The sequence below is a fragment of the Gavia stellata genome, chromosome 30, assembly GCF_030936135.1.
Source record: "Gavia stellata isolate bGavSte3 chromosome 30, bGavSte3.hap2, whole genome shotgun sequence".
In the NCBI taxonomy this organism is placed as follows: Eukaryota; Metazoa; Chordata; class Aves; order Gaviiformes; family Gaviidae; genus Gavia; species Gavia stellata.
Window position 1 is genome coordinate 7654953 of NC_082623.1, and position 27865 is coordinate 7682817.

The 27865-nt window shown below is 35.3% G+C and overlaps 1 protein-coding gene across 1 annotated transcript; it reads left to right on the top strand.

Annotated features, from left to right (window-relative positions):
• The first annotated feature begins 144 nt into the window (after window positions 1–144).
• SYCP1 (synaptonemal complex protein 1) lies at window positions 145–27471 on the top strand. The gene is made up of 31 exons (XM_059831313.1): window positions 145–252; window positions 1293–1377; window positions 1544–1590; window positions 2956–3120; window positions 3959–4026; window positions 4219–4292; window positions 5599–5657; window positions 6795–6864; window positions 7517–7590; window positions 8589–8697; window positions 9925–10019; window positions 10156–10340; window positions 11273–11340; window positions 12547–12608; window positions 14749–14853; window positions 15857–15960; window positions 16454–16571; window positions 16814–16884; window positions 17255–17336; window positions 17812–17874; window positions 18207–18269; window positions 18961–19023; window positions 20278–20394; window positions 20994–21104; window positions 21790–21882; window positions 22814–22888; window positions 25322–25381; window positions 25521–25700; window positions 26655–26798; window positions 27157–27243; window positions 27328–27471. The coding sequence occupies exons 1-31, from the start codon at window positions 145–147 to the stop codon at window positions 27469–27471; spliced, it is 2949 nt and encodes a 982-aa protein (XP_059687296.1).
• The last annotated feature ends 394 nt before the right edge of the window (window positions 27472–27865 follow it).

The following is a 27865-nucleotide window of genomic DNA, read 5'->3' on the forward strand; positions in this document are numbered from 1 at the left end:
CCGCGCCCGCCGCCTCCCCTCCCGCCTCGATCGCGCGCTTTCGCTTCCCGCCTTTTTGTCCTCCCTCAGCGGCCGACGAGTTCGGGGCGTTAGTGTGTCCGTCATGAGGTGTTGGCTCTGAGACCTGCCCTCTTCTCCGCGGCCATGGAAAAAGAAAAACCGTTTAAATTGTTCGTGCCGCCGCGCCTGAGCGGTGGTCAGGTGTCTGCAGTCAAACCCCAGACGAGCGCTCCGGCAACGGGGCTGTGTCAGGTAAACGGCGCTGCCGCCTGCCTCGTGTCGCGTTGCTGTCGAGGCGACGGCTGGCGAGCGGGCGGCGGGACGAGAGCGGCGGAAGGCCGCGGGGCCCTTCCACGGGGATACGGAGGGAGCGGTCCTCCCCGGTCGTCCCCCAGCGACGTCCTGGACCTCCGTCCCGGGAAGCACACGCATGCCTATGCGTGAAGGCATGTGCGCTTAACCCATTTTTCTGCACACTCTTAAGATTGGTGCTGGGGGGGTACATTATAAGTTTTCATTTCAAAGACTTTTTTCTATCAAAACCGGAGAGAGTCATCTTCTTGAGCGTCTGCCGTGTATTTTAGCTGTACGCCACCGGTGATAGATACACCTTGGATGTGGGTAATGTGGAACAGTAAGCGGGAAGTACACCACTCGGATGCCCTTATTGGCTTTGATTTATTGGTCCCACCGGATGAAGCGTGCAGTGAAAATGTTCTGTCGCTACACTCTGAGTTATGTGAATTCAGCAAGATATTTTTTTCATGTTGAGGCTCCTTATGAAATATGCTTAGAGTCACGTGATATTCTAACAGGAGATGAGTTACACTATTTACAAGACAAATTTCTGACTTTTAAAACACCTTGTAAAATGAAAATGTCATGCTAAAACATAATCAGATGTGTTTTAGAAGTACTCTCGGGAATAAAGCAAAAAATAAGTCTCAAATACTAGACTTGAAAAAAATAATTTTCGTTAATGAGTCCTTTACCATGCAACTGTGTACAGGGATGCAATAGCTAATAAGTTCTTGTCATCAAAAGCTTCCACTTTGGCCGCAGTGTAGTCTATAAAGCAAACTACAAAAGACCAACAGTTTGAAAAGCCACTGTGAAGTAAGAAGCAAGCAGGAGAGTTCCATAGCATTACCAATACCTTGGGCTTTGAAAACTGTAGGTAGATTTATTAATGGAAAACTCTATTTTCACAATAGCTGTACTTTTTTTTTCTGGGTTTTATAATCCTTCTTTAGAAACCTACCCATAAGAAACTAATTTTTAAATTTATGCAGGGTTTTAACAAATGCCCAGATGATGATTTTAATTTGCCACTTGTAATGATGAGTACACCAAACCGTGGTGAAACCACTGATTCAGGTAAGACTAAAATAAGCATTTACCTTGCACATGCTTTTAAAATTTTTTAATATTGTCAACATTTTTTTATGAGTAGTTTAACAATTTCATAGCTGTAACACTGTTAAATACAGTTCCACTGTTATTTTTCTAGAAATACATTGATCGAAATCTCTTAATATTTCAGATGCGATTTCACAGCAAGTAAAACTTTGCTCTGATGTAGATGAAGAGGTCAGCTAAGTATAAACTCTGCATATCTAATTTCTTAGGGCCTCTGAATTTGTTCCCAAAACAGTGCCTAAAGCACTATTCGGTAGATGCTTCAGGGCTAAAGGAAGTAGTCAAAGGGGAATAATAGTTTTCTGTCTCCTGTTTAAAGCTGAATCACTTGGAGGAGGTATTTGCGATTCAGTGGACATGCCTGGAGAGAAACCTTTGATTATTAAGGTGATTTCAAAGATGCTTGTGGGCTTTTTTTTTTTTTTTAAAAAAAGTGCCTGGGGAATCTTAATCCCCAGGGAGTTTTAATCAGAATTAAAGATTTAGGCACTTCAATGTCTTTGTGAAACCGGTTCTGAATAGCCTGTTGAAAGGCAGAGGGATTGAAGTCAGAGTATTCTTTGGAAAATCGAAGCAGATTATCCCAATTGCCTTGTCTGGCTTTGTTTTATCTGTAAAACAATGAATTTAGTGGAGTGGTTTCCTCAAGGATTTGATTCTTCTCATAGTGCCTTTACCAACGTTTTTCTGCTTTAGTATAGCTCAGTAAAGCTTTTTTTTTTTTTTTTTTTGGTACCTTCCTGTGCTTCCCAGATACAAAGTGCTGTTTGCTGCAACAAAATGGAACATATTTCTTGCAGTCCTCCTAATGATTTTCATATCCCTGAGGACTAAACTTCTTTTACCCCTAGCAGCTATTAAAGTCCAGTCAGGGGTGTAATAATATGCTGATGCAGCCAAAACAAGGATAGCGTTAGGTGACATCATACCTAAAACAAACTGCAGAACTTCCCTGTGGTCTACTGTACTACTTTTACCTGCCTAAACCACTGATTAAGTGCTGCTTGTACAGTGCTTTAAAGATGTTCTAAGAGCACAGTGTTGGTTGTTTTTTCTTCCTGCTTTGTGTATGAGTTAACTGCAAAAACATATCGCAGGGAGTCTTGGACAAGATCTCTGAAGTTGCGTTTACTTAACTCAGCGGTATCTGTCAGAATAGGAGGAGGGAAATGGTGTGAAGAACCTAACGTAAGGAATCTTGGCTCTACTGATAATACTAGCAAAACTTTTATTGACTTTTGGTGGAGTGCAGTTATCCATATCTTTAAGGCTACCTATTTAGCGATGTCACTATATCTGAAGGCAGTGGGGTATTCTTCACTTGTGTTTGTGTCTCTTACTTGTTCTGTAATGTCTGTTGATAGATACACAGTGGATGCACAAAGATTTAAACTTTGGTTCTTGGTTGTATAGAAGCTTGTGTCGCCATCTGGAAAAAAAAATTACTCTTGTGATATTTCTAAGAGATAAATATGTACCTAAAACATTATTAATTAAATAGCATTTGAGATTAAATTGTGGAACCTGTTTTAATAGAATATAGAAACAATGAATGAATTGTATTCAAAACTCTACAAAGAGGCTGAGAAGATCAAGCGTTGGAAACTAACTGTGGAATCAGAACTAAAGCAGAAAGAAAGAAAACTGCAAGAAAATAGAAAGATTATTGAAGCACAGCGTAAAGCCATTCAAGAATTGCAGGCCAGTACTGTACAATATACATTGAATATGTAAAGTAAAGAGAAAGTTCTTCCTGATTTAGTATGAAAATATTATTCATACAATTAAATATTAAAGGATGTTGCAGAGGTTGAAGAATGTTGAACTGTTAATGTGATGACTTCAAAGAAGACATTTGGCTAGATACCAATGACCTATGGCTGTACTGTTATTAAAGGAAAAAGTATAATTTTGTTTTTTAGAAATGGTTTCCCTCTTTTTAACAATGTGCATTCCATCTTTGTATTATTCACATGCACATCACACTGTGGCTATGCAGAAACCTCTTTGAGATTGAATAAGCTTTCATCCTCCTGGTATGTGTAAAGTGTGCTTATGCATATTTCTGTACTCAACACATACAGGAAGTAGTACACTCTGCTTTATCCCAGTTCCTTATCTCGCTGGTAGTGATGGACAGCTTCGTGACTGAAATACATATTTTAAACAATTTATTGGCCCTTCTTTTTTGTTGTTGTTGGTTGTTTGTTTGCATTGGCTTTGGTAACCTGAGTCATCTTTGATTGATTGACTTTTGCCTTGAGAAGATGGTTATTCTGAGAAGAGGTGTGCACATGTAGTGTGTGAATGTATGTATGAATTGCATACCTGTAAGTGTTTAAGTTGCTAGTAAGTTATTGTTTATTATTATGTCTTTCATGCAAACTGTGACAAAAGATGGCTCAGCATGTAATATCAGATAAAACAGATTTCTGATGCAGAAAACTACTTTTGCATGTGAGATTTGAGAAGTGAAGGTATATTTCTAGTATATTTTTCAATAACAATGTGTTTTTATATTTGTTCCCTATGAAATTAGTTTGAAAATGAAAAACTAAGTTTAAAACTGGAAGATGAGATATGTGAAAATAAGGATCTCCTAAAAGAGTAAGTAATACAGCCAAATACATTTTTGTGAAAATAATTAGGTTTTGTGCTGAGAACTGTATTAGTACAGGAATTTACACATAGCTGTTAAATTGTAAAGGTCATCAGGGCATTTACATTGTTACTACTTAGGTATGCAAAGTACCATGCATTCCTGTGACGACATATTCCGGTATTTTTTCCCTCTTTTAGAAACAGCGCTTCAAGGCATCTGTGTAATCTGCTCAAGGAAACCTGTACTCACTTCACAGAGAAGTCCACCAAATGTAAATGCTATTTAAATTTTGATTTATGAAAGTAAATGTACTTCTAGCTTTCTCTAAATTCTCAAAGGAAAAAGCTATCATTCTGTTCCAAATACCTTCTCGGAGTGAAGTAAACGGTATGTGGCTCTGCGTCAGAGTGAAGTTAGAAGTGAAGCCTTAGGTCTAATAAACGTGTTTTGTAATGCTAAATCCAGAGGTTTTCTGAAGTTAGTATGATTGTTTGCTAAAAGGTTACAAGCCTGGGAGCTACTGATACAGGTTTAAGGCAGTGTAAGCAACCCTGATGAGCCACTAGCAGCCACTTCAGAGGACTGCAGGTCTCCTGAAGTCTTGTCAGTCCATTGACAGTTTTCAGTCCCATCTGGATACCTTGCATATATTACGACATATGAGATAGCACTTCATGCCTGTGTTTAGGGAGTAGAATCTACTCTAGCTATCTTTCCCAGCTCTCTTGAACAAATTTCCAGAGTTGGCATTATCCTGTTCAGAGCAGTTACAGATTCGTGGGGAAAAAAGGTCCAAACCCAAGACACTATGAGTAACGAGCATTCTTCTCACTAAGTTGACCAAGCCAAGACAGCTGGGTAACTTAAGAAAGTTTAAGTTCTTGAGGTTTTAAAATATGTTCTTGATTTGGGATTTTATTCTATATGAAATTCAGAATTGATATTGTAATCTTTAAAATTTTACTAACTTGATCCCGGATACTTAAGAAGTGTCTGTTTCTTTTCAGCCTTGCTTATACAAACACCTGTGTATAGATGTACTGTACTTCTTTGACAGCTGTGTTTCTTACTTTTCCCTTCTATAATTTTCTTAGGGAAAAATAATATCAATTACAAAAATGAAAGAAAAAAATAAAAAGGTGGGGATGGAGTATTGTTACAATTCTATAATGATAGTTCTGGGATCGTGGGTATCTCTGCTGATGGGAAGAAATTCAGTGCTGAACCTTATATTACGTTTTTTAAAACACTAACATTTTTGATACATTAGTATTCAACAACATTAATACTGTCAAAATTAATATACTTGTATAAATTGATGCAGAATTACACTATTCAAGGAAAACATGAGATTGGGAAGGAAATTTGAAAAGCTGAGCTTGCTTGATGTTTCAGTGGAATATACATTTTCTCCAGATTATATAACTTCTGGTACCCTGTTTCATAATGATTTTTTTTAATAAGAAAAGAGCCTATAATTCTTGTTTTAATTCATTATGCTATTTAAGCATAATGGCTTTGACAGCTGGCGTTCTTTTTCAAAAGGAACGCTTTATGATACATTCTTGCTTTGATAGATGAACATGAAAGAGAAGAAACAAGACAGCTATACGTGGAACTTAATAACAATGTTGAAGTAAGTGACGTAGCTTGTTGAAAGGGTCAAACGTGATCTGAGTTACAGGGATATGTTGAGTTATGTGCATATGTTGAAATACTATTTGTACAAAGAATGTTCTCTGATCAAGTGATTAGAACCATCATGTGATGCAGGAAGTCAGGTCTTCAGTTCCTTTTCAAGAATTATTTCCGAATTGTATAGGGCACATTCATTGGATAAAACGCAACAGTGTTTGGGATATAGTCCGTATGATCTGTGTGATATGTATGATCTGCTTAGTGTTAGGTGACTGCCATAACTTCTGTCTTCTTTTTGTACTCTGTTTCACCTATCTGGTGATTTCACAGAATGGCTGAGGTTGGAAGCATCCTCTGGAGGACATCCGGAGAACTTCCCCTGCTAAAAGCAGGGTCAACTAGAGCAGGTTGCACAGGGCTGTGTTCAGTCAGGTGTATTAGGATTATTCTATTAGATAATTTTATTTAATGTAAAGTGCAATATAAAATAAAGATGAGCAAAGAAAATTCATTTCAGTTTTGAGTGTGACACAGAACAACAAAATTCATTATGGAAACTGGTGATTTTGTGTGGAATAAGAAGTATAAGGTGTGAATATTCTTTGACTGAAAGAGAGTTTTTACCTTTTTAATTTGTAAAAGAAGTGCAGTCTTGCCAAATAAATTAATTAATCATATTTTTGTTATTAATTATTCCAGTGTGGAAGATAAAACCCTATTATATTTATAATAGAGAAATGTGAGGCATCATTGTTTGAGAGGGATGAACTTGGTATTAAGCAGTCAGAGAGTACATGGTGTAACAGTTAAATATTAATTATAGGTTGTTGTAGCAACTAAGAGAAACACAACAACTCCTCCATTGTGTTAGGGATCTACAAACATGGACCAGTAAAAATATTTCATCCTTGAAATTGTTTAGATCTTGAGTACAGAAATTCTTAAACTTCCAACTTTGAATAATTACAACATTCTCTTAAAGTATGTTTATGCTCTGAATTTTGGTTTTAACAAAATTTCTCCTACAAATACGAACGAGCTTGTAATACTATTTGTTTACAATCCATAACCATAATTCTTCATTACTGAAAGTACCTAGTTTTATACGAACATATATATTGAATTTTATTTTTAGAGAATGATACTGGCCTTTGAAGAGCTTCGTGTGCAAGCAGAGAACACCAAATTGGAAATGTGTTTCAAATGTGAGAATTCTGTTTATTATGTTTGTGCTGTAGGCTTAACAATTTTTTTGTACTTCATAGATTTTATTGCACGCAGTTTTATGCCAGAAAGACACGAAGTGCTAGAATGGTGAACCATTAACACTGTGACAGTCTGGACCCTCTTTCATTCATGCTGCCTGCTATTAAATGCCGGGCCCTTTTACCGTTTTTCCACTGGGTCAGATTTGGAACTTTATTTTTCAAATAGTCACTCGAAGTCTTAAGTTTTGTCTGTGAAGTACAGTCTAGGGATCACTACTTATTTTATGTAGTTGGTTTATTTAAATGATAATGCACTAGCGTATAGCTACAGAAATTTTAATTAAATATTTGCTTTATTTACACTGCGACATGCCTGTTTCATTTTTACACATTAGTAAACATTTCTGTTAGTTTCTTATAACGAACTATTAAGTAATACATGGAATAATGGACTAATTCTGTGGAAAGCTGGCACAAAAATTAATTTGTCTGATTAGAAAATGATTTCAAACATGACCTCAACAATTACTGATTAGGAAACAAATTGTGCAGCTGTACAATTATAAGCAATCTTAAACTGGAAATTGTATTTAACTTGGAGTATATTTTAGCTAGTATACTAACTATGGATATTACCATATCTCAAAAGTAAAAGAAGAAGCAGAAAAAGTGGACAAGTTTGAAAAAGAATGCAAACTGGAAGTCAGTATGAAGGAAAAGCAGGTTTGCTCAGTTTTACCATTTAATAAGTACAGCTTTATTTTTGAAACAAATCTTGCAGTTTCTTTAATATTTGAACTCTGTTTTGCTTTTGTGACTTGCTGAATATCAAATGAAAATAATTACTTTAAAAGTGCTTGGTTCTTTGTAAAATATTTCTATTTTGGAAGGATAGAAATTAATATTGCAAATGACATTTTGATGGTATGTTCCTTCTGTGTTTTTTATTTGGAATAAAATGTGAATTAGGCTGCTGTATCGTAACAAGGGACATCTTAGCGACAGGATTTGAAGGCACCATGTAAACACTGAATACACTTTCTGTTCTCTATACATACGCTTGCCTTTATAAAAGTGGCTTGTGCAGAAGCATAAAATTAGCAAAGCATCATCACTCCTCATAGTTAAAAGAAAGGTATAGTTCATACCTGGTAAGAAGGAAGGTGGGAAGAAGGATTATAATGCACATCAGACCTCAGGCTGGTAAGAGAGTTTAGGAATCTGAGATTAGAGTAGGTTTTTTGTAGTGGTGATGAGGTAGCCGTGATGGAAGACTGATTAAGTTGAAGAAATTAATTGTGATAAAGAGTTTTTAGTTTGTAAGCAGGAGTCTGAGAAGCAGAGCATCTGTCTGTATCTGGGAAGGTCAAGAGCTGTTGTTTTTTCCAAGGATGGATGTGACATTGCAAAGGGGCAAGGACTGTTTCTGGGCATCAGTAAAAAGGACAAAAATAACAGCTGGAGCTGCATTTAAGTCAGATTCTGGTAACTTTAGTGATGTTCCAGTATCTTTAGTCTGTTGGAATGTAATGATTTTATTTTGAACCTAAGAGCTTTTTCATCCAGAGTAATATGACTTGATGAATATTTGGCTAAGACCGACCACGTTATTTAACTTGAATGACAGCAGTATGTATGCTAATCATACACAGTGCACAAATGAAAATGAGAATCTGTCCTTTTTTCTAGACTTCATTATGATATTATTTTAATTTTGTTAGATTTCAGTTCTTACCATACAGAGTGATGAAAAAGATGATATGATAAGAGACATCAAGACTCAACTGCAGGAATCCAAAAATAAGATTGCTGACTTAGTAGAAGCAAAAAGTAAGAGTTCTCTCTGCTATACTAAAATGTAATTGGTTATAGAAGTATGGGAAACAGGATTGTGATAATTTTACCCTGTTACTAGTCAGCAGCAGAATTTTGGGGCCTTGCAGGCCATATTTTTGTTTGGAATAGAAGCTGCTGATGTGGGACCAGTACTGGTAGTGGGATCAGTACTGGTAGTGTAATCTGTGTATCTATAAAATCTAGGTCCTTATTTCATAACAAAGGTTTTCTCTTTGGGCTTAGGCTACACACTGTTTTTGTATTGACATGCCAGCTTCATTCTGAGGGATTTTTCTTTTACTCTTCAATAAACTCTAGCGTAAACATACTATACTACTGTAAAGGTGCCATATACCCTGTCGTTCCTTTTCTCTATCAGAAGTTAAGTTTTACCAGGACACTGTATAACCCTGCCCCTGTTCTGGAGATTTTTCCTGTTTCAGTTGGACTTGTATAATAAACATGGCACGATAATAGATAAAAGTGTTTTTCCTCATTACTGGATTGATCTGTTTCAAATCAAGTTAGTGAAGGGTCTTCAAAGTATAATATTTGTTCAGTAGCCCATAAATAGCAGCCTTGTTCTGTGTTCAACAAGACATATTTTCATATCTTTGCCAAATAATCCTCCAAAATGTTACAGCTGTTAAATGGAATCTGATTTGCAAATAGATAAAGGATTGACTGGGATTGGAAGTATAACTATTTTTGAAGGGTTCTTTTTTAAGGGTGAGTCAAGCAGTGAGAGCTTTTGAAGATTGCAAGGGGAAAATACATTGCTTGAGTTTTGCAAACTTACAGTCAGATGCCACTGAGGAAACTTACTTTTCAGAACTTGATTTTCAGTATTTTTAAGTCATTTATATTACAAAATATTTATAGTGTATGATGCAAGTATCTTTGTGCTTTAGAACTGAGGCAATTTTCAGTCTCCCTTTCCCTGGGGAGAGGGGAGTAAGGTTTTAGAATCGTTTTTACGCCACATACATGTAAGTGGCTGCATTTTGTTAAATTTTATAAATATACCTATTCTACATTTTGGTTACTGTTACTTAATAAGTTGAATAATCATCTTGGAGGCTTTTTTGTTAACAATGACATGAATACATTATGTAACTTGATTAAGTTGTGGGAATGTGTTTGTCTGCAAAATAGAAATGCAAGTGTTTTTTATTAAATATCCTATTTTTCTTAAATGTAAGCACATATCTTTTTGCTTAGGACATGAAGGAGAAATGTTAAAGGAATCCCAGATCAGTCAAGAACATTTGAGGGCGGAACTGGAAGAGGTCAAGGTTTCATTGCAAAACACAGAGGTACAGCTTGCTTATAATTTTCCAGTGTAAATAGATTAGATGGTAATTGCATAAATAATTACTGATAATTTAGATATGAAACACTTGTATCTGTTTGTTGCAAAGCATGTTTAGAAATTATATAAATTTTTCATAGGTTACTCAAAAGAACTTAGAAACTGAATTGCAGACTGCAATGAAAGCATTAATTCAGGCCACTGGAGAAAAAGAAGCACAGGTGGAAGAATGTAAAAAAACGAAGGCTTTGCATGCATCCCTGAGAGAGGAGTTTGAGACTTCTATTTCTAATTTGAAAAGCTTGCTGCAAAAAGAGAAAAATAGGTAAATTAAACAGCTTAAATTCAAAGAATGGTCTTATAGGTAAAATACTAGATACTGAGCTGCTGGGAATAAAACCTAAACTTTATACGTGATCTGGTGTAATTATGCTTTTTTGTAATCATTGATAGCTTTTTTTTTTTTAAAGTCCTTCACCTGTCTGGATATTTGAATTATTAGCACTTGAAGACGGTTATGCTGTTTGATTTTGAGTGGATGCATCTCTTAGTTAAGAGAGCAGTAATCTCATTTAGTACTTGACAGTTCTTTATTAGTGGAACATTTAGTGACGAAGATATTCTTCAGTATGTGATAACAGTACTGTTTAATGCTGACACCTATTATTAAAGTATTTCAGGTTTTCTGTAGTTTTAAAAATTATGTATTTGTCAAAGGACCTGATAGCAACTAAAATAAACCTTTCTAAAAATGAGAAAAGAGCAGTAAAGATGTATTTTAATACATTATCACAGATGAGTTTTTCAAGAAACAGTGATTTTGGGTACGTGGCATTAGGGTCTTTTCTAAGTAATTGTAGTTATGACAAATCCACGAACAAAGGGTTATGAAGCTGAAATTTGGTTTTTTTGACACACTGGTCTAAATGCAGAGAATTTAATGTAATTTTTTTCATTTGTGTTGGTTGATACTGGTTTATAAGAAAGCAAATTTTTGCTCCCCTTCCCCGACTTTCATAATTCTATTTAAGGAATACAGGTTTATGTATGTATATATTTGTTTACTTTTATGTCTGCTGTTCTGAAGTTGTAAAAGTGAAATTTGATACACGTTGCAGACAAATATATCACATGCCTGTTGAAAGGCAAATGTTCTTAAAATGCTTGTGGTAAGACTTTGTCTTATTGTCCTTTAAGTTTCAGGTGCAGTGCTTTGTATTATACAATGTTGGGTTTTTTTAATTACTATTTTCTTAGATTGGAGAAATATGAAGATGAGTCAAAACTACTTACCTTGGAGCTCAGAAATAAGTCTGCTGAACTGGGTAAGATTTGTAGAAAAAAAGAAAACGAGTTAGGTAGTAATAAAAATGTTTTCTGCTGTTTTCTGAAAATAGACTGTCCCTATTGCTTGGAAAAATGTGTCCCTATTGCTTGGAAGAATGGTTTTACAGTATCCTGTACCTGTCAGGAATGCTTAAATTTATTTTTACTCATCTGACTCCTTTTTCTTTGGTAGTCATTGTAGCTGGCAACAGTCAAACAGCAGTGCTGTGCAGGCCTCCAATAGTAAGACCACGCATGGATTCTCCTGGAAGTAATTTTGGTTTCTCTGCACTCTTCCAGTTAAGACTGATAGCACTGCAGACTTGTTTGAGAGGTAGTGTTAGACTGCTGAGCAGTAGATTCCAGGAATGACATCTGTAGCTTGTAGCAGAGACAAAACACTTGCATTAAGCTTTCCTGCAGACCACTCTCCCCGTGTTGGATGTAGAATCACTCTGACAGTGGTTAACTTTAAGTATTGCTTTGATATCCTGTGATTTAGATATGCGCTTCTTAGCCCCCAGATTAAGAGATATATCTTTAGCAGTTTTCCCAGTGTGCAGCATGTGTCTCTTGTCCTGATATGATAGATGAGAAATATTGTTTGATGTCCTTGTATGTATTGAGGGCATCTAAAGATAAGTATTCAAAAGTTAACTGCTAATGCTTGTCTAGAACAAGGTGAGATGTGACTTGTGAGAATTCCAGAGCAAAAATGAGTTTGTTATCCAGTACTTGCAAAAAATACCAGTAATGTGAATGTGCACATAGAAAACATTTTTAAGTTATTAATAAGTGGTTTCCTTTTTCAGTATATCCATGTGAATATCTTCAGCAGTCCAGATTTTTTTCTGGAAAAATGCAGATGCATCAATACTTGGATATGACTCCTTTGTAAACATTCTTACAGTCCATGGTTTATTTGAAGCTATGATTGTGGAAAACTTAATAGGCTCTGCATTTTATTTAAGACGAATGACTAGTTTCTCTTCAGATATATATTTGCTAATGTCTTTCTGAATGATTTTTCCAACTCTACATTTAGATTAAGTCATAATTTAGGTTATAATTTAGCTTTACAATTTCTGAACTTAATCCAACAAGTTTTGAAACTTGGGTACTGCAAAGGGATAAATGCTTTATACTGTCTGCTATATATGTAAAATTATTTCTGTTCAATTAATTTTACATTACATGTGCTGTAGAAGAGATGACTAAGCTAAAATGTGACAAAGAAATGCAACTTGAAGAGCTGTCAAAAACACTGGTAAATGTTCATTTTATTAGTCTCATGGCATTTACTTTTCATATGAAGTCTCTTTTGCTTTTTAAGTATCTTAAATGTTTTGGACAAGTGGCGTTCCTTAGGGGTCGGTATTGGGACCGGTGCTGTTTAACATCTTTGTTGACGACATGGACAGCGGGATTGAGTGCACCCTCAGCAAGTTTGCCAATGCCGCTGAGCTGTGTGGTGCAGTTGACACACTGGAGGGAAGGGGTGCCATCCAGAGGGACCTTGACAGGCTTGAGAGGTGGGCCCGTGTGAACCTTGTGAAGTTCAACAAGGCCAAGTGCAAGATCCTGCACGTCGGTCAGGACAATCCCAAGCACAAATACAGGCTGGGTGGAGAATGGGTTGAGAGCAGCCCTGAGGAGAAGGACTTTGGGGTGTTGATTGATGAGAGTCTTAACATGAGCCAGCAATGTGCGCTTGCAGCCCAGAAAGACAACCCTGTCTTGGGCTGCATCAAAAGAAGCGTGATCAGCAAGCAGGTCAAGGGAGGTAATTCTCCCCCTCTACTCTGCTCTTGTGAGACCCCACCTGGAGTACTGCGTCCAGCTCTGGGGCCCCCAACATAAGAAGGATGTGCATCTGTTGGTGCAAGTCCAGAGGAGAGCCACGAAGATGATCAGAGGGCTGGAGCACCTCTCCTATAAGACAGGCTGAGAGAGTTGGGGTTGTTCAGCCTGGAGAAGAGAAAGCTCTGGGGATAGCTTACAGCAGCCTTTCAGTACCTGAAGAGGGCCTACAAGAAAGCTGGAGAGGGACTTTTTACAAGGGCATGTAGTGATAGGACAAGGGGTAATGGCTTTAAGCTGAAAGAGCGTAGATTTAGATTAGATATAAGGAAGAGATTCTTCACTATGAGGGTGGTGAGGCACTGGAACAGGTTGCCCGGAGAAGTTGTGGATGCCCCAACCCTGGAAGTGTTCAAGGCCAGGTTGGACGGGGCTTTGAGCAACCTGGTCTGGTGGTAAGGTGTCCCTGCCTATGGCAGGAGGGTTGGAACTAGATGATCTTTAAGGTTCCTTCCAACCCAAACCATTCTATGATTCTAAATGCCATATATAAACACTGTCTAATCTGCCTTTATGTTGCTACCAAACTTTCTTGCCTGTGTTTTAGATGATTTCAGTGCTTTCTTTGAAGGACTTGATTCTTTCCGCTGTTTTTCTTGTTTTGTTCTGCTTTGTTTTAGTTGTCCTTGTCAACATTTATGGTCATTTCCCTCTTCATTCACACCTATTCATATGCCACTCCCTCTGGACATAAAGATTTCCCATTTTTATTTATGCCTAGTACTCTCTCTTTCCTCATTCTGAACTTTTCTGAAAAATACTCTTTGTGTGTGTGTGTGATGAACATTAGCTCAAACCTTGTGAGCACCACATATATGACATTTAAGGCTGAGGGATCAACTAATTTTCAACAGTAAAGATAATTTCTTGAGTGGCTAGCTTTCTTCATAATAATCTTCTAAAAATTAAGCATTGTAAAGGCTTACCTCATTTTGGTGTTTAAAGGATAACCAAGCTTCTGACACTACCCAGAAAAGGCAGTGGAATTTGTGAAAAGGTTATGTGTGACAAAATGAGGAAACTAATAAGCAATTTCATAGGTTTCATAGGTTTATTACTTCACAAATCTGTTGTGATTATTTTGCTGTTTGTGGGGTGTTAGTTATGATGAGGTGTCCTCCATACTGCAGTGTTTAGTATCTAGAAGCATTGCATACTGTGTTGATGCGTGTGTCTTTTTGTAGAAAGCATTTAAGAGCCTGCAGAAAGGTCTTTTGTGTTATAACAGCCTGTTCCATGTATTCCCATTGTACTGGGTGTTCTTTTCTTACTTGTGGGGAAGTTTCCTGAGGTAATTAGCTCTGGTCTCTGTGAACCCTACTGAACTGTGACACAGGGCCATTTTCTGTTACAGAAGTCTAAGCTGTATGAAGTACACTTTTAATACAGGATTATTTTAGTTATGAGCTTACATTTACAAGTCTAACAAGAAACTGCATCAGCTAAAGTAAGATAGTGTGAAACCAGGTTTGCATTTTACCATGTATGTTCCTTATAAACTGTGCATTGAATTTTCTAAATTGAGTTTCACTAATGTTCTTAAACAGGGAAAAGTTGAAGGACTTCTAGTGAAGAAGAAAGATCTTGAGGCTACTCTAGAAAAATTGCAGGAGAGAGAAAAAGAAACGAAAAATGTTCTCCAAATCAGAGAGGTCTGAATAAAGGGTGATAGTAACACATTTTTACAAATAGTTAAGTTACACATTATCACTTGTATATAAGAACATAAGAAATACCACATTGTCAGACCAGTGCTCCACCCAATGCACTGCTCTGCTTGTGACAATGACAGCAGAAGATACTATGTAGTAGAGGATCCTATTTATGGTCCATTCTTCTTACTACAGTAGCTGTATTAAGGATGTCTGAGGGCACATCCCTGTCAGTTGCCTTTGCTATCAGTTTATGGACTTATTCATGTTCACTTGTCTCATCTGTTTTTGAACGTCCTCATACTATTTGTCTCCATAGCCTCCTGTAATAAGAAATTCCAGAAGTTCATTATGTGCTGTGCTTAAAAACTGATCTGTCTCTCTTTCCCTCCCTCTCTCCCTACTTGCCTGTCCCGTCCCCGCTCCCCCATCAATTGCCTGCTAGGGCCTGTGGTATCAGTGTATCACCAATTATTTGGAGGAAACAGTATTTAAAGCATTTATATATTATAAACTACATTACATTATTACATTACAAGGCTTGCCTTGTCTTGTAATGGAAGCAAATTTCTGAGAGAAGAGTTTTTCTTTGTGGTTTGGGATGCATCCAAAATATATGCTTATTCTATCACATAGTACTGGAATTCTGTGTTTGTTTTGTTTTGTTTTTTTTTTAAGTTGTTTCATGTAGATGAATGCAAAAGCTTATGATGTCTGAAGCAAATGTCTTTATTTAAAACAATGTCCAAGGAAAGATAATTTTGTCAGTAATTTTACAGACTAGTTAGACTTACAATAGGGGACACATTTAGCATTCATATTGGAGTTCAGTATCTCACACTTCTTCCACATTACACCAGAGAGATGTAAAGATACAGTCTGGCTATTTTATGGCATGTAGGTAGTTTTGTTTCATCTTAAAGCTTTGTATTGTCAGTTCATTTCCAATAGTTTTCATGACTTTACATATGTATACTCAAAACACTTTCTTTTTCTTCTGCAGAAAGAAATCCATGATTTGAAAGTACAGCTGACTAGTACAGCTGAAAAGGAACAAAATTATTTAAAACAGCTTATGACACTGAATACAGATCTTGAACGAGAGGCGTATGATCATTTTTGAAAATATAGTATTAGTTTAATTTTTTGTGTTACATAGAAGTTACTTTAATATATAACAAAATTATCTATGATTGTTTTCTAATGAAAAATTTGAACCTATGCACACAGTATATCCATTATATACTTACATTTATAAACTGTATTTTCTATATTTATATGTATGTAATTGTTCCATATCTCTGTGACTTAGTTGGGTTAACATGAGAGAGTTTCTGAATTCATTGTTAACCCTGCTTTGAGCTGGATATTGAACTACGTCGTCTTCAACAACCATTATATTTATATAAAAGTTGACTCTCATTTTCTTTCATCCTTCTGTCACCTTTTTGCATCACTGTAACTTTGCTGCAAAGCTTAAATTTGTAGATACAGGTCTGGACTTTTTTCAGCGTGAAGTAACATTTTGTAACAAAAATTTAACTTAAGGATATTTCAAATTACATGTTCTTATTTCTCTTGACCATTTGTTTTAAATTAGGCTAAAGAATGAACAACTAACAGTGTATATCAATAAGCTTTTATTAGAAAAAGAACAAATAGCACAAGAGAAAAGTGATATGGCTACAGAACTCAAGAAACTGCAAGAAAGTCATGAGGCAAGTTGTAAACTTCCAGCTGTTTTTAAAGGACAACATTGAATTTAAAATATAAATCATATGGTAAACTGCAACTTGACATGGTTCTGTAGAGTATCTGAACTATTTTTTGTGTTTAAAATACAACAGAAGTGCAGTTACCCTTGTGAAGAAGGCAGATCAAGATACTGCTTAAGATGTCTGAATTTTTTAAGATGTCACTTTGAATTTTACTCATTTTACTTATCTGGGTCTTTACTTAGGATATTAGAAAAAAAGAAGAAAATACAAAGCAGTTACTTGAAAACCTGGAAGAAGCAAATGGCCAGCTAAGGCAAGTAAAAACAAATATTAACGTACAATATTATTAAAGAAGTAGACTCGATTCCTTCAGAGTTAGTCTAAATGTTGTGTTCATATGCTGCTTTCTGTAATTTTTAGATTAATGCTTTTTTTAGGTTATACAGCTAAACAGAAACTAGTTAGTATTGGTGTTGGCCATATAGAAATCTCTACAAGTCAGTGATACCTATTGCTACAGGAACAATTTTAGCCATAGCTTCGTATTACATACAGCTATCCTGTTCTGCATTAATGTCTTAGGTGTGAAGGAAATGAACAATTATGGGTTTATTTAGCAGTAGTGAAAAGAACTTAAAGTTATTAAGTAAATATTTATTAATGCTTATTAATTTGGAATTTAGAAGTGAACTGGAGTCTTTGAAGGAGAAGATAGCAAAGAAAGGTGAAGAGATTAAAAGTAAACTGGATGAAAGAGAAGAAAATGTATGCCATATCATGTACTTTATCATGAAAATATATAACATAACCTGTAAGACAAAATCTAAATGTAAAACTTTTTTTTTCTACAAAGCTCTACCTGGGGATGTAATCTCTTACAGAGTCTTTCTTCTTTCAGTGCTGCTACCAACTAAGTCATCATCTGTACACATGCTGAGCCCTTTTATTTTAAAATACAAGGACCTTCACTGGGGTGTTCAATCTTTACATGAAGGTTTAAAAGTCCAGATTTGTTAGATTTCAGGCAAACAGAGAACCCCCATTTTTTTATTTCCCTATACCCGCTTAGTGATGGATGGGGTATGAATTAGTTTTCAATATGTTATATAAGTTTTAGTTTAAATATGTTCAAATATTTTTACTTTCTTACTGTAGTTTCAAAGCACACCTGTTTTTTTAACATCATAATGGATTTCAAAATTTTATTGTAAAAGTCAAAGATTTATAATTATAATTCCAGGCTAAGAGTATTGAAAATGAAATTTCAAGAAAGGAAAAGCAGTTGAAGATTCTAGAAAATAAGGTATGTAAATTCATTTTTTCATGGACGGTGGAGAGTCTCATACAAGATTATTTTTTAAATTGCAAAGTTACTTTTTTTTCTTTTTTCTAAACTCTACAGCCACTGAGGAACTGGTCCACTGCTATTAACGTTGATGATATTGGGCTAGCAAAATTCTAATAGTACTTTATGGTTAAAACTCCAATCATTGTAACACATTAGCATTTGTTTCCGTCCCATTGGAATTAACCAGACTTGTACAAATGCATGTTTAAGAACGTTGGCAGTAATCTCTAACACAGTGAGTAAGTTTTTAGGACTTTATTAATTAATGTTTGAAATATCTCTTTTAGTTGAATAATTTAAAGAAACAGGTGGAAAATAAAACCAAATGCATTGAAGAGTTGCAACAAGAGGTATGTACAGTTTTTAAAAGTCACAAATATATAAAACATGGTATTTTGTGGTAACTGTTACTTTTCAACAGTTTTTGTCTAGTGTGATATCTTTAGATATACCTATGTAATTTATAACATTTCCTTTCTTATCCTAACTCTGAGCAAATTAAGGAATTTGGAATTACTTGATTTTTAAAACTATCCTTACTATTGAAAAATGCAATTACAGAAATAGTATCTAATAAAATTTTACTATTTTCATTTAGTACATGGTATCACTGATATACTTCAAATAATGTCCGATCTTGTTTACCAATAGTAGAAAAGGATTGTGCATTAGGACAAATAGTTATTAACTGTACTGTAAAAATATATAACTTGTATTTTTTGTCATGACATCTGCACGTTTTCTGTCAGCAGCATCTTAGTTTTTCTTCCCAGTCTGCACTCTCTTTCATTATTCTCTGTTGTTGCCCATGAGGAGTCATTCATAAGGTCATGAAGTAACAGTATTGTTAAAATAAGTAGTTGAGCACTCTTTTGTTTGGAGAATTGATCTGGAACCTGAACTGCACAACAAAAAGAAGAGAGTTATTTGCTTGCTGAAAGCTGGAATTTTGAAGATTCTGACCTGGTTGATGCAGTTAAATCATTACATAATTCTATTAACTTACTGAAGTATAGTGTTTGGTTTACTTTATTTTAACAGAATAAGGTACTGAAAAAGAAAATTACTGCAGAAAGCAAGAAAACAAGTATTTATGAAGGGAAGGTAGGTTTAAATAACTTCATGTACAAGATGAGGGTAAAGCACAAAGGCTGAATGTTTTAAGTCCCATTGTAACTAATGATAACACGTTAAGCACGTTCTTAATTGTTTTATGGATCTGTGATACAGATTTTACAGGAATGAGCCTATAATTTTTGGAAGATGCTTCCATTTTTAATCATTGGACATTGAGTGGCTATCAGATATTTTTATCAGACATCTCAAGGAATTATGTTCCTAATCATTCCCTTTCTTTTTTGGTTGATAGTGTACTGAACATTATTCAGTAATGCCACCCCATTGAAATAGCAAAGCAATGAAAAGAAATACATACATTATTCACTTTAGGCAGTTCTTTTACTGTGTTCTGCAATGGTAAGTCCCTGATTAGAATATCGTGTCCAGTTCTGCGTACCACGCTTCAAGACAGATGTAGAGTGTTTTGAGGGTATTCTTATGAGAAACTTAAAAGGAAAAATTATAATAAAAATGCACACTTGGGAGGAAAACATACCATAAACCAGTTAAAATCTTAAATAGATTTACAAGGGAGGGAATAAAATCTCCATCTGTATCTTTTTTCTGAAGAATTCATAGCATTTAGGGTGACTGCTTAGGAATAGACTCTTCCTATTTGTTTCATACCAAATGCTCATTAATGATGTTAGCAGCTGAAAGAAATTAATCTTTTTTAGAACTAAATAAAATTCTGAAAATAAACTATTTCTGTATAAACTGTTTCTTCACTTCTTAATTAAAAAAAAGAAAAGATCTAATTGTAAACATAATACAGTCATACAGTCATCCTGCTAAGTCTTAGGAGACTATCTTAGGAGACTATCAGTTATGCTTCATTTTCCTACCCTGCATTCCATGCCAGCAATACTAAAGAGTCTTTTGTACAAACGGCAGAACAGTGTGAGATTGCTAATGGAGGGTTTGCTTATATTGGAATGATTCTTTGTGATTGACTAGCCCCTAGCTTTAGGACTGTTTTATTGACTGGGGTGCATAAAACTGGTATGGGCTGTCTTTCCCATTGTGGTGTTGCCATTGTTTCTATGAGTATTTTCTAACTCACTTCAGGCCAAAGTTCAACTCTTTATGGAAAAAGCTGAACATTAAATAGGAAATAGTTCGATCATATACCTGAAAAGTAACAGAGTGGTTCTACTCGAAAATAAGAGGTAAAAAAAATAAATCATTGGCATATTTATTCCTGAACAAATAACAGCAATCATTCTGCATTCTCAAAAGGTGAATAAATTACAGTTAGAGGTGGAAAATATGAACAAGCAATATAAGGAGACAGTTGACATCTATCAAAAAGACATTGAAACAAAAAAAGTAAATGAAAATAAACTTCTTGAAGAGGTGAGAGTTAATTTTTACTGCAACTTTTAATTATTTTTTGATGCATGATAGTTTTATGAAGCTATATTGGCCAGAGTCCTTGCTCTTACACAGCATTCTTATCAACATACATGGAACTTCTTGTGTATGCATGTGAGCAAAGCTTTAGTACATTAGAACCTTAAGTTGAAGTATTTGTATATGTCTTTAAAAATAAGAACCCCGTTAAAAATTCTTTTTGTCAAGATACTGTTCACAGAAATTCTATTCTTGGTATAAATACAGCATAAGCAAATTAGTTTATAACTTTTCCCATATTAGTATTTTCCGCCTACACTTTTTTGATGGTAATATAAAAAAATGTTAAGGCAGAGTGCTTGAAATGACACTTATCTGCCATGGAAGAATGGATGTACTTTTAGTCTAGGTTTATTTGCCCATTTTAACAATATGTATAAAAGATGTAGGATTTGAAAAGCATCTTAAAAGCAAATGAAGACTTCACTAGATGATACTATATCTATACATTGCATCCACAGGGGTAAGAAGAAATTAAGATTTTTTTAAAAAAAATATTGTTGGTAATTGTTCATTAATTAAATGAAATGAATTACTAACAGGTAGAAAAGATGAGGTTGCTTGCTGATGAAGCAACAATAACACAAAGAGAGACTGATATCCGATGTCAACACAAGATAACTGAAATGGTGGCACTTATGGAAAAACACAAGGTAAGAGATTTTACTGATTTCTGTGATTTGTAGTGAGTGGTACTATGTTAAGTAAAAACCTTTCAAAGCGAGAATATTACGAATTAGAAAGTGAAACTTCATAATAAAGACCTGAGTCTAGGAAAATGAAGCTGAACACATGCTTGACTTTTCATTATCTAAAACCAAATTCATCTTCAGATTTTGAAAACATGCCTACTGGCAGATAAATTCCATTTATCTAAATTTCTAGGATTTTTCTTTTATATTCAGTCTTCCTTTGATACCATCCTAATGCCATATTCTTCAGTATCAGTTTGGGCCTCTTTATGAGGAGATTACTCAGTAACCTACAGCAGTTTAACTTAACATACTTTACTTTATATTCCTTATCACTCTGTTTTGCAGTATATTTAGCAGATACCATGAATGAAAATAATATGGCTAGCTTTTATATGCTGGAACACATATTGCTGCCCAGAGATAAAGCATTTTCTGTCAGCCCACAAAATAATACTGCTTGTGTATTTTCCGTTTTACAGTTTCTGCTGAAGCATCAATATTTATTCATGGTGCTTTCTGAATCTTCAGAAGAGCCTTATTTGAAAAAAATGAGTAATGTTTTAAGACTAGATAGATCTATAATTGTAACATTTAGTCAAATGTTTTGAGTTTGTTGGGATGTGTTTTTTTTTTTTTAACACAGCATGAATATGATAAAATGGTTGAAGAAAAAGATACAGAGTTAAAACTTTATAAAATAAAAGAGCAAGAGCAGTTATCATCAAAAAGATCATTGGTAAGGCATACTCTTCAGCACTAAATAATTAAATGGAGGGGCTGCTGTACTTAAAGTGTAATATAATTATAAATATCATATTGGACTTCTTCCTATTTAACACTTGGGGGGGTTAAGTGTCTGCTTTAGTGGGACTGAACAGTAAAGATCAACCCACTAATTTCTGTTTACTGTTATTTTCTTACAGATTTTATTATGTGCATTAAAAAACCTAGATGTTTCTAAAAATAAATTGGAGTAGCTGCGCTTTTCTGTCTACTTTTCCTGATAGTGCATCATGTTCTAACCTCACTGTCTGAATATGAAACCTTTTGTATTAAATACTTGGATTTCACCCCCCACCCTCCTGTTCTCACAAGTGTTTTAAGTTGTTTACCTTGAACAGTTCCGGTCAAGTACCTGTTTCTTAGTAGTACTTCAGCTCTTTTTAAAAAAAACTAAAACAAAACTTCAAGTCTAGATTTGCATTGCCTTTTTTATTTTCTTTTTTCTTTTTTTCTTTTTTCCTTTCTGGGAAGCTTAGATTTGAGAAATATTCTGGGAGCCAACATCCCCTCAAGACCTTCACAAAAATGTAGTTCTACAGTATCTACTTAAAATGCAGTATTTTTCTGACATTTCCCTTCACAGAATATTTCTTCACAGAGCTTTTTTTCAGTTAGAATTTTTTAATAGAAGGAGGTGTGACTCAAGTTTACATGTTTGGTTTTTTTAATTTGGTGATCTGTTAGTCTAGTGATTGAATCATTCTGAAAATTAGTTGTAGATACCTCTCAGCATGCTAACTTTATGGATAAGTTAGCCCTATTGAACAAATGGAATTTTCTTTTTTTTGTAATTAGTATCCCTATTAATTACTGTCTCATCTGGACTGTTTTCTTTTTTCCAGGTTAAGCATATTTGACCCTATCCTTTATCTAATTGTTTTTAGGAAAGTGAGCTGTCATGTTTGAAAAGCGAACTGTCATCCCTTAAGGAACAACTTAAAGCAGAAATTGAAGAGAAGGTTGGGTTTGGGTTTTTTTACTAAAGGTAGCAGTATGGGTGACATGCTTGGCCTTAAGCACTATAATAATGACAGCTGTGAAGTGTGCTTTTGATTCTAGGTCTTGCTCTCACTTGCAGTCCGATTTCAAGAGCTTGATGCTCTCTGAAGTCATTATGTCTCATTTCTGGTGGTAGTGAATGTTTTGCATTACTCCTTAATTGCGAAGTATGAGGGAAGCAGGGAGAAATTGAAACCCTATGAAGAACTGTCCAAGCTTGCAGGGATGATGTCAGGAAAGCCAAAGCCAATCTGGAGGTAAAACTGACAAGAGAAGTGAAGAGCAAGAAGAAAGGCTTCTACAGGACCTGCTGCCAAGTGTGGCAGGAGTTCTGATGACAAAGGACAAGGAAAAGGCTGTCGTACTCAATGGGACCTGGAAAGTCTGGAGAAAGAAAGTCTTACTCTTGGTGAAGGAGGATCAGGTTAGGAAATCTTTAAACAATCTGGACATACATAAGTCCATGGGATCTGATGGGATATACCCATAAAGGCTGAGGGAGGTGGCCAGTATCATTGCAAGGCCACTCTCAATTTATCTTCGAAAGGTCGTGGTAACTGGCAGAGGTTCTTGAGGACTTGAAGAAAGCAAATGTCACTCCTATCTTCAAGAAGGACAAGAAGGAGGATCTGGTGAAATGTAGGCTAGTCAGCCTCACCTCAGTCCCTGGAAAGGTGATAGAACAAATAATCCTGGAAACCATTTCCAAACACAGGAAGGACAAGAAGGTGATTAGGAGTTGTCAGCGTCGATTTATATGAAGGGGCAATTGTGCTTAACCAACCTGATTGCCTTCTGTGATGAGATGACTGAGTTGGCAGATGAGGGGAGAACACTGGATGTTGTCTATCTCAGCTTTAGTAAGGCTTCAACACTGTCTCTCATAACATCCTTATAGGCAAACTGATAAAAGTATGGGCTAGGTGAGTGGACAGTAAAGTAGATTGAAAACTGGCTGAACTGCTGGGCTTAAGGGATTGCAATTAATGTGGCACAAAGTCCAACTGGAGGCTAGTCACTAGTGATGTACGCCTGGGGCTGATTCTGGGTCAAATACTTTTTATCATCTTCATTAATGACATAGGTGATGGGTCAGAGTGCAGCCTCAGCAAGTCTGCAGATGATACAGAATTGGGAGAAATAGTTGATACAGCAGGTGGTTATACTGTCTTTTAGAGGGATCTGGACAGGCTGGAAACATGGGTGAACAGGAATCCCATCAAGTTTAACAGAGGGAAATGCAAAGTCCTGCACTGGGGAAGCAATAACTTTTAGAACTGGTACAGGTCAGGGGCTGACAGACTTGAAAGCAGCTTTGCAGGAAAAGCCCTGGGGTTCTGGTGAACAACAAGTTGAACACGAGCGAGAAATGTGCTCAGCATCTTAGGCTGCATTAGGAAGAGTGATGCCATCATGTCGAGGGAGCTCATCCTCCTCCTATACTCAGCACTGGTGTGACTACATCTGGAGTATTATTTCCGATTCTGGGCTGCCCAGTACAAGACAGACAAGGGCTTACTGGAGCAAATGCAGCAGAAGGTCATGAAGATCATTCAGGGATTGGAGCATCTGACAGAAAAGAGGAACTGAGAGAGCTGGGATAGTTTAGCCTCAAGAAGAGAAAGCTCAGGGTCATATTATCAGTGTGTATGAATACCTTATGGGAGGGAGTAAAGAAGACCGACCGAGACTTTCTCAGTGGTATCCAGTGAAAGGACGAGAGGCAACAGGAACAAAACGAAGTACAAGAAACACCATTTAAGCACAAGAAAAAACCTCTATTACTGTCAGGGCAATAAAACACAGGAACAGGTTGCCCAGAGAGGTTGTGGAGTCTCCATGCTTGGAGGCATTCAAAACCCTGTTGGACACAGTCCTGATCAACCTACTGTAGTTCACTCTGCTGTGAACAAGGGTGTTAAACTAGATCATCTCCAGGGGTCCATTCCAACCCTAACCATTCTGTGATTTTGTGATTGCTATATAGTATTCTTCAGCTGGCAAAAGAAATGCAAAATAGTATTAAAAAGACAGCGAAGGAACATTTACTTCAATAAAAAAAATGCTTCCAGTTTCTTGGATGAAATAATAACTAGAAAATAGAGCTCTTTCTTTTTTAAATACAGCTGTGATAAAAATTGTGTCCTATTTTCCCATTAAAAAGGGGATGGTATGTAGGTTCCTTAGCAGAGATGGGAGAAGTTGTATAAGAAATGAAACTGAATAGAAAAGTAATGTCTTTTGAATGCTGCAGTTTGACTAAATCTGGGTCATATATTTGTGCGAACTTTGTAATAGAGTGTGATTGTGGACTGTGTTCTGTAATTGTACCAAAAACATTTTCAAGTGAACTAAAATAAAATATTTACTTCCTATCACATAACTCTTTTTAGGAGAATCTTGCAAAAGGACCCCCCGCAAATATGGTTCCTGAAAATGAAAAGAAGCACAAGGTAGCTTTAACCTTATCATTAATTAATTTTAGAATTTGGTATTTATACACATGCAATCTAATTGAAGTTCCATGATAAATTACGTACACTCAACAAAAGACATTGAAATGCTTTTAATTTAAACCTTTTTTAATTTTAGAAAATACAAACTCATTTTTCTGAGACTCCTGAACCTCATTTAGATCTGGACTGTGCATCTACTAATGTAAAAAATAAAAAGTCTCCAAATGATATTCCTATAAAAGTCAACATGATGGAAAAGAAACAAATGCCTCCTTCAGTATCTGCAAAAAGTCCCTTGGGTAGTCCATCATTAAAGGTTTGTAACTCATAATAGTGAACTGTTCTTGTTTTATTTTTCTGACTGTATTTCTTCCTTCTCTGTAGATGCTTATTTATTTTTTGTTGTGATAAGCAGGGATTTAAAAGGTAGATAAGCACAAAAAAAAAAATGTATTCCACAGCGATATTAGAAAGCAGTTTGTCATTTTTCTTGCTCAGTTACTTAATTGTGTGTTATCATTGATCAGTAACAATTCCTGTCCTAGAGGGACTGTGAACTTAATAATGTCTCTAGAATTCTTTTACTTAGTCTTAAAAGAAAAGTGTTGTCTGTTTCTAAAGGCACGTTTTTCTCTATGGAACAGAAAATAGCTTGTGTAGCTGTAAAAATTGTCAACCCTATGCTTCTACCCTGTCAGAAGGTCACATGTGATATTTGTATCTTAGCAATAGAAACTACCATTTTTATGTTACCATTTCTAAAAAAGGATTGCATTGTTCCATTGCAATGTTTTTGAGAAGTTTAACTTCTAGTGGAAGACCTATTTAAGTAAAACCAATCTTGTTCTTGATATCACTATCAATGTCTTTCTGAAAGCTTTTTCCTGTAGTTTTGTTTGTTCGCATTTTCTTAGATGGTGGTTATAGTCTGCATGTAGTGACTACAGTTCAGAATCACCTGAATTTCTGCAGATAAGCATGAAGAAGTTAGATATAGTGTGCCATAAAACTCAGTTCTTCCATAGCTTCATGTTTATTCTCCTTGCTTGGCAACAAAAGAAGGAATTTTTGTTTTGTTTTGTTTTTTTTTTTTTTTTGGTTTTTTTTGTTTGGGTCTTTGCTTCACATTTTGGATGCAAAGATAATTGTTCCACAGCATGTCTCTAGTGTCTTCCTGAATACTCAGTCTGTAAATTCAGTTATGAATTTGGATTTAGATTCTAGAATTAGCACTGAAAATGTAATTTTAAATGCCATTTTTCATTCCCAGACATATATTATAAAGACTCCTCCAATACATAAACTGCAAAGTGAAAGCACAAATCTGTGCTCAGAACAGTGCATGAGGAAAAAGCAAAAAGTGATTCTACAGCTGGATGCTCAGTCAGATAGCTCTGAACACAGTGACCTCCTGGTAAAAATCAGAGAACAAATAGTGTACTTAACAGTTATTTATGCACACTGCTATATCTAAGAATATATGTAAAGCATGTGGGGTTCTGTATCCAAGGCAGTATTTATGTGTGTATTTTTATTTCATTGGTCCTTTATGGAATTGTATTTATATGTACACAGTTAGTAACTATATGACAGAGTACCACTATACAAAAATATCTATTAACTTTTATAATGATTTTTACATTGTTTTTATTGACCTGTTGAAGCTTCATAGTAACATCTTAACTTTTTTCATACCCTAATATTCCTAGAGGGAAAGAAAATATATATTTAAATATATTGTGATTAAGTAACTCTTTTATTTTTAATTTAAGAGCATAGTCTCGGAGGAAGAAATGTTTAAAAAATTGTACAAAGATTATCCTCAAGCTTCACAATTATATGCCATGATACCAAAAAAGGTACCTTAACTTTCTTCAGATCAAAACGAACAGTTAAACAAATTGGTTAGAGAAACTAATGGATGGCTTTATTTTTCTTCTTAGAAACCAACTACATCAAACGTGAAAACTCCAGGCTCTGCACTTAAACTGACAACCATGAGAAAAATGCGAGAGGCTGGATGGACTGCAGTTTCTAAAATGGACAGGAAAAGAAAAATTAAAGAAGCTGAAAAGCTCTTTACTTAAAATAAAAAAAAAGACTAAATGCCCTATCATTATTTGATTAGTACAATCACAGTATTATTATTCTATTAGTTAATACATTGTTGCATTTTTCTGTCATACTCCATATGTTGAATAGTACATTCATTTCCTTCACACACATAAACTTTATAGATACATGACTACATCAACCTGCAGAGCATTTTCTACATTTCTTCCCTATGCTATAAAAAGTTGGAAGACAAATTAGCCCGTTTTAAAATTTAGAAATAAGTATAACTACATAGAAAGCTGTTTCAAAAAGAAAAAGTCTGGCGTTAGAAATACTGGTTTTAAAGAAATTTGATTTTGTTCTTTTAAATTTACTCTCTTTTTCTTAATACATAATTCACAAAAAGATATTATTTAGTGAAAGAAA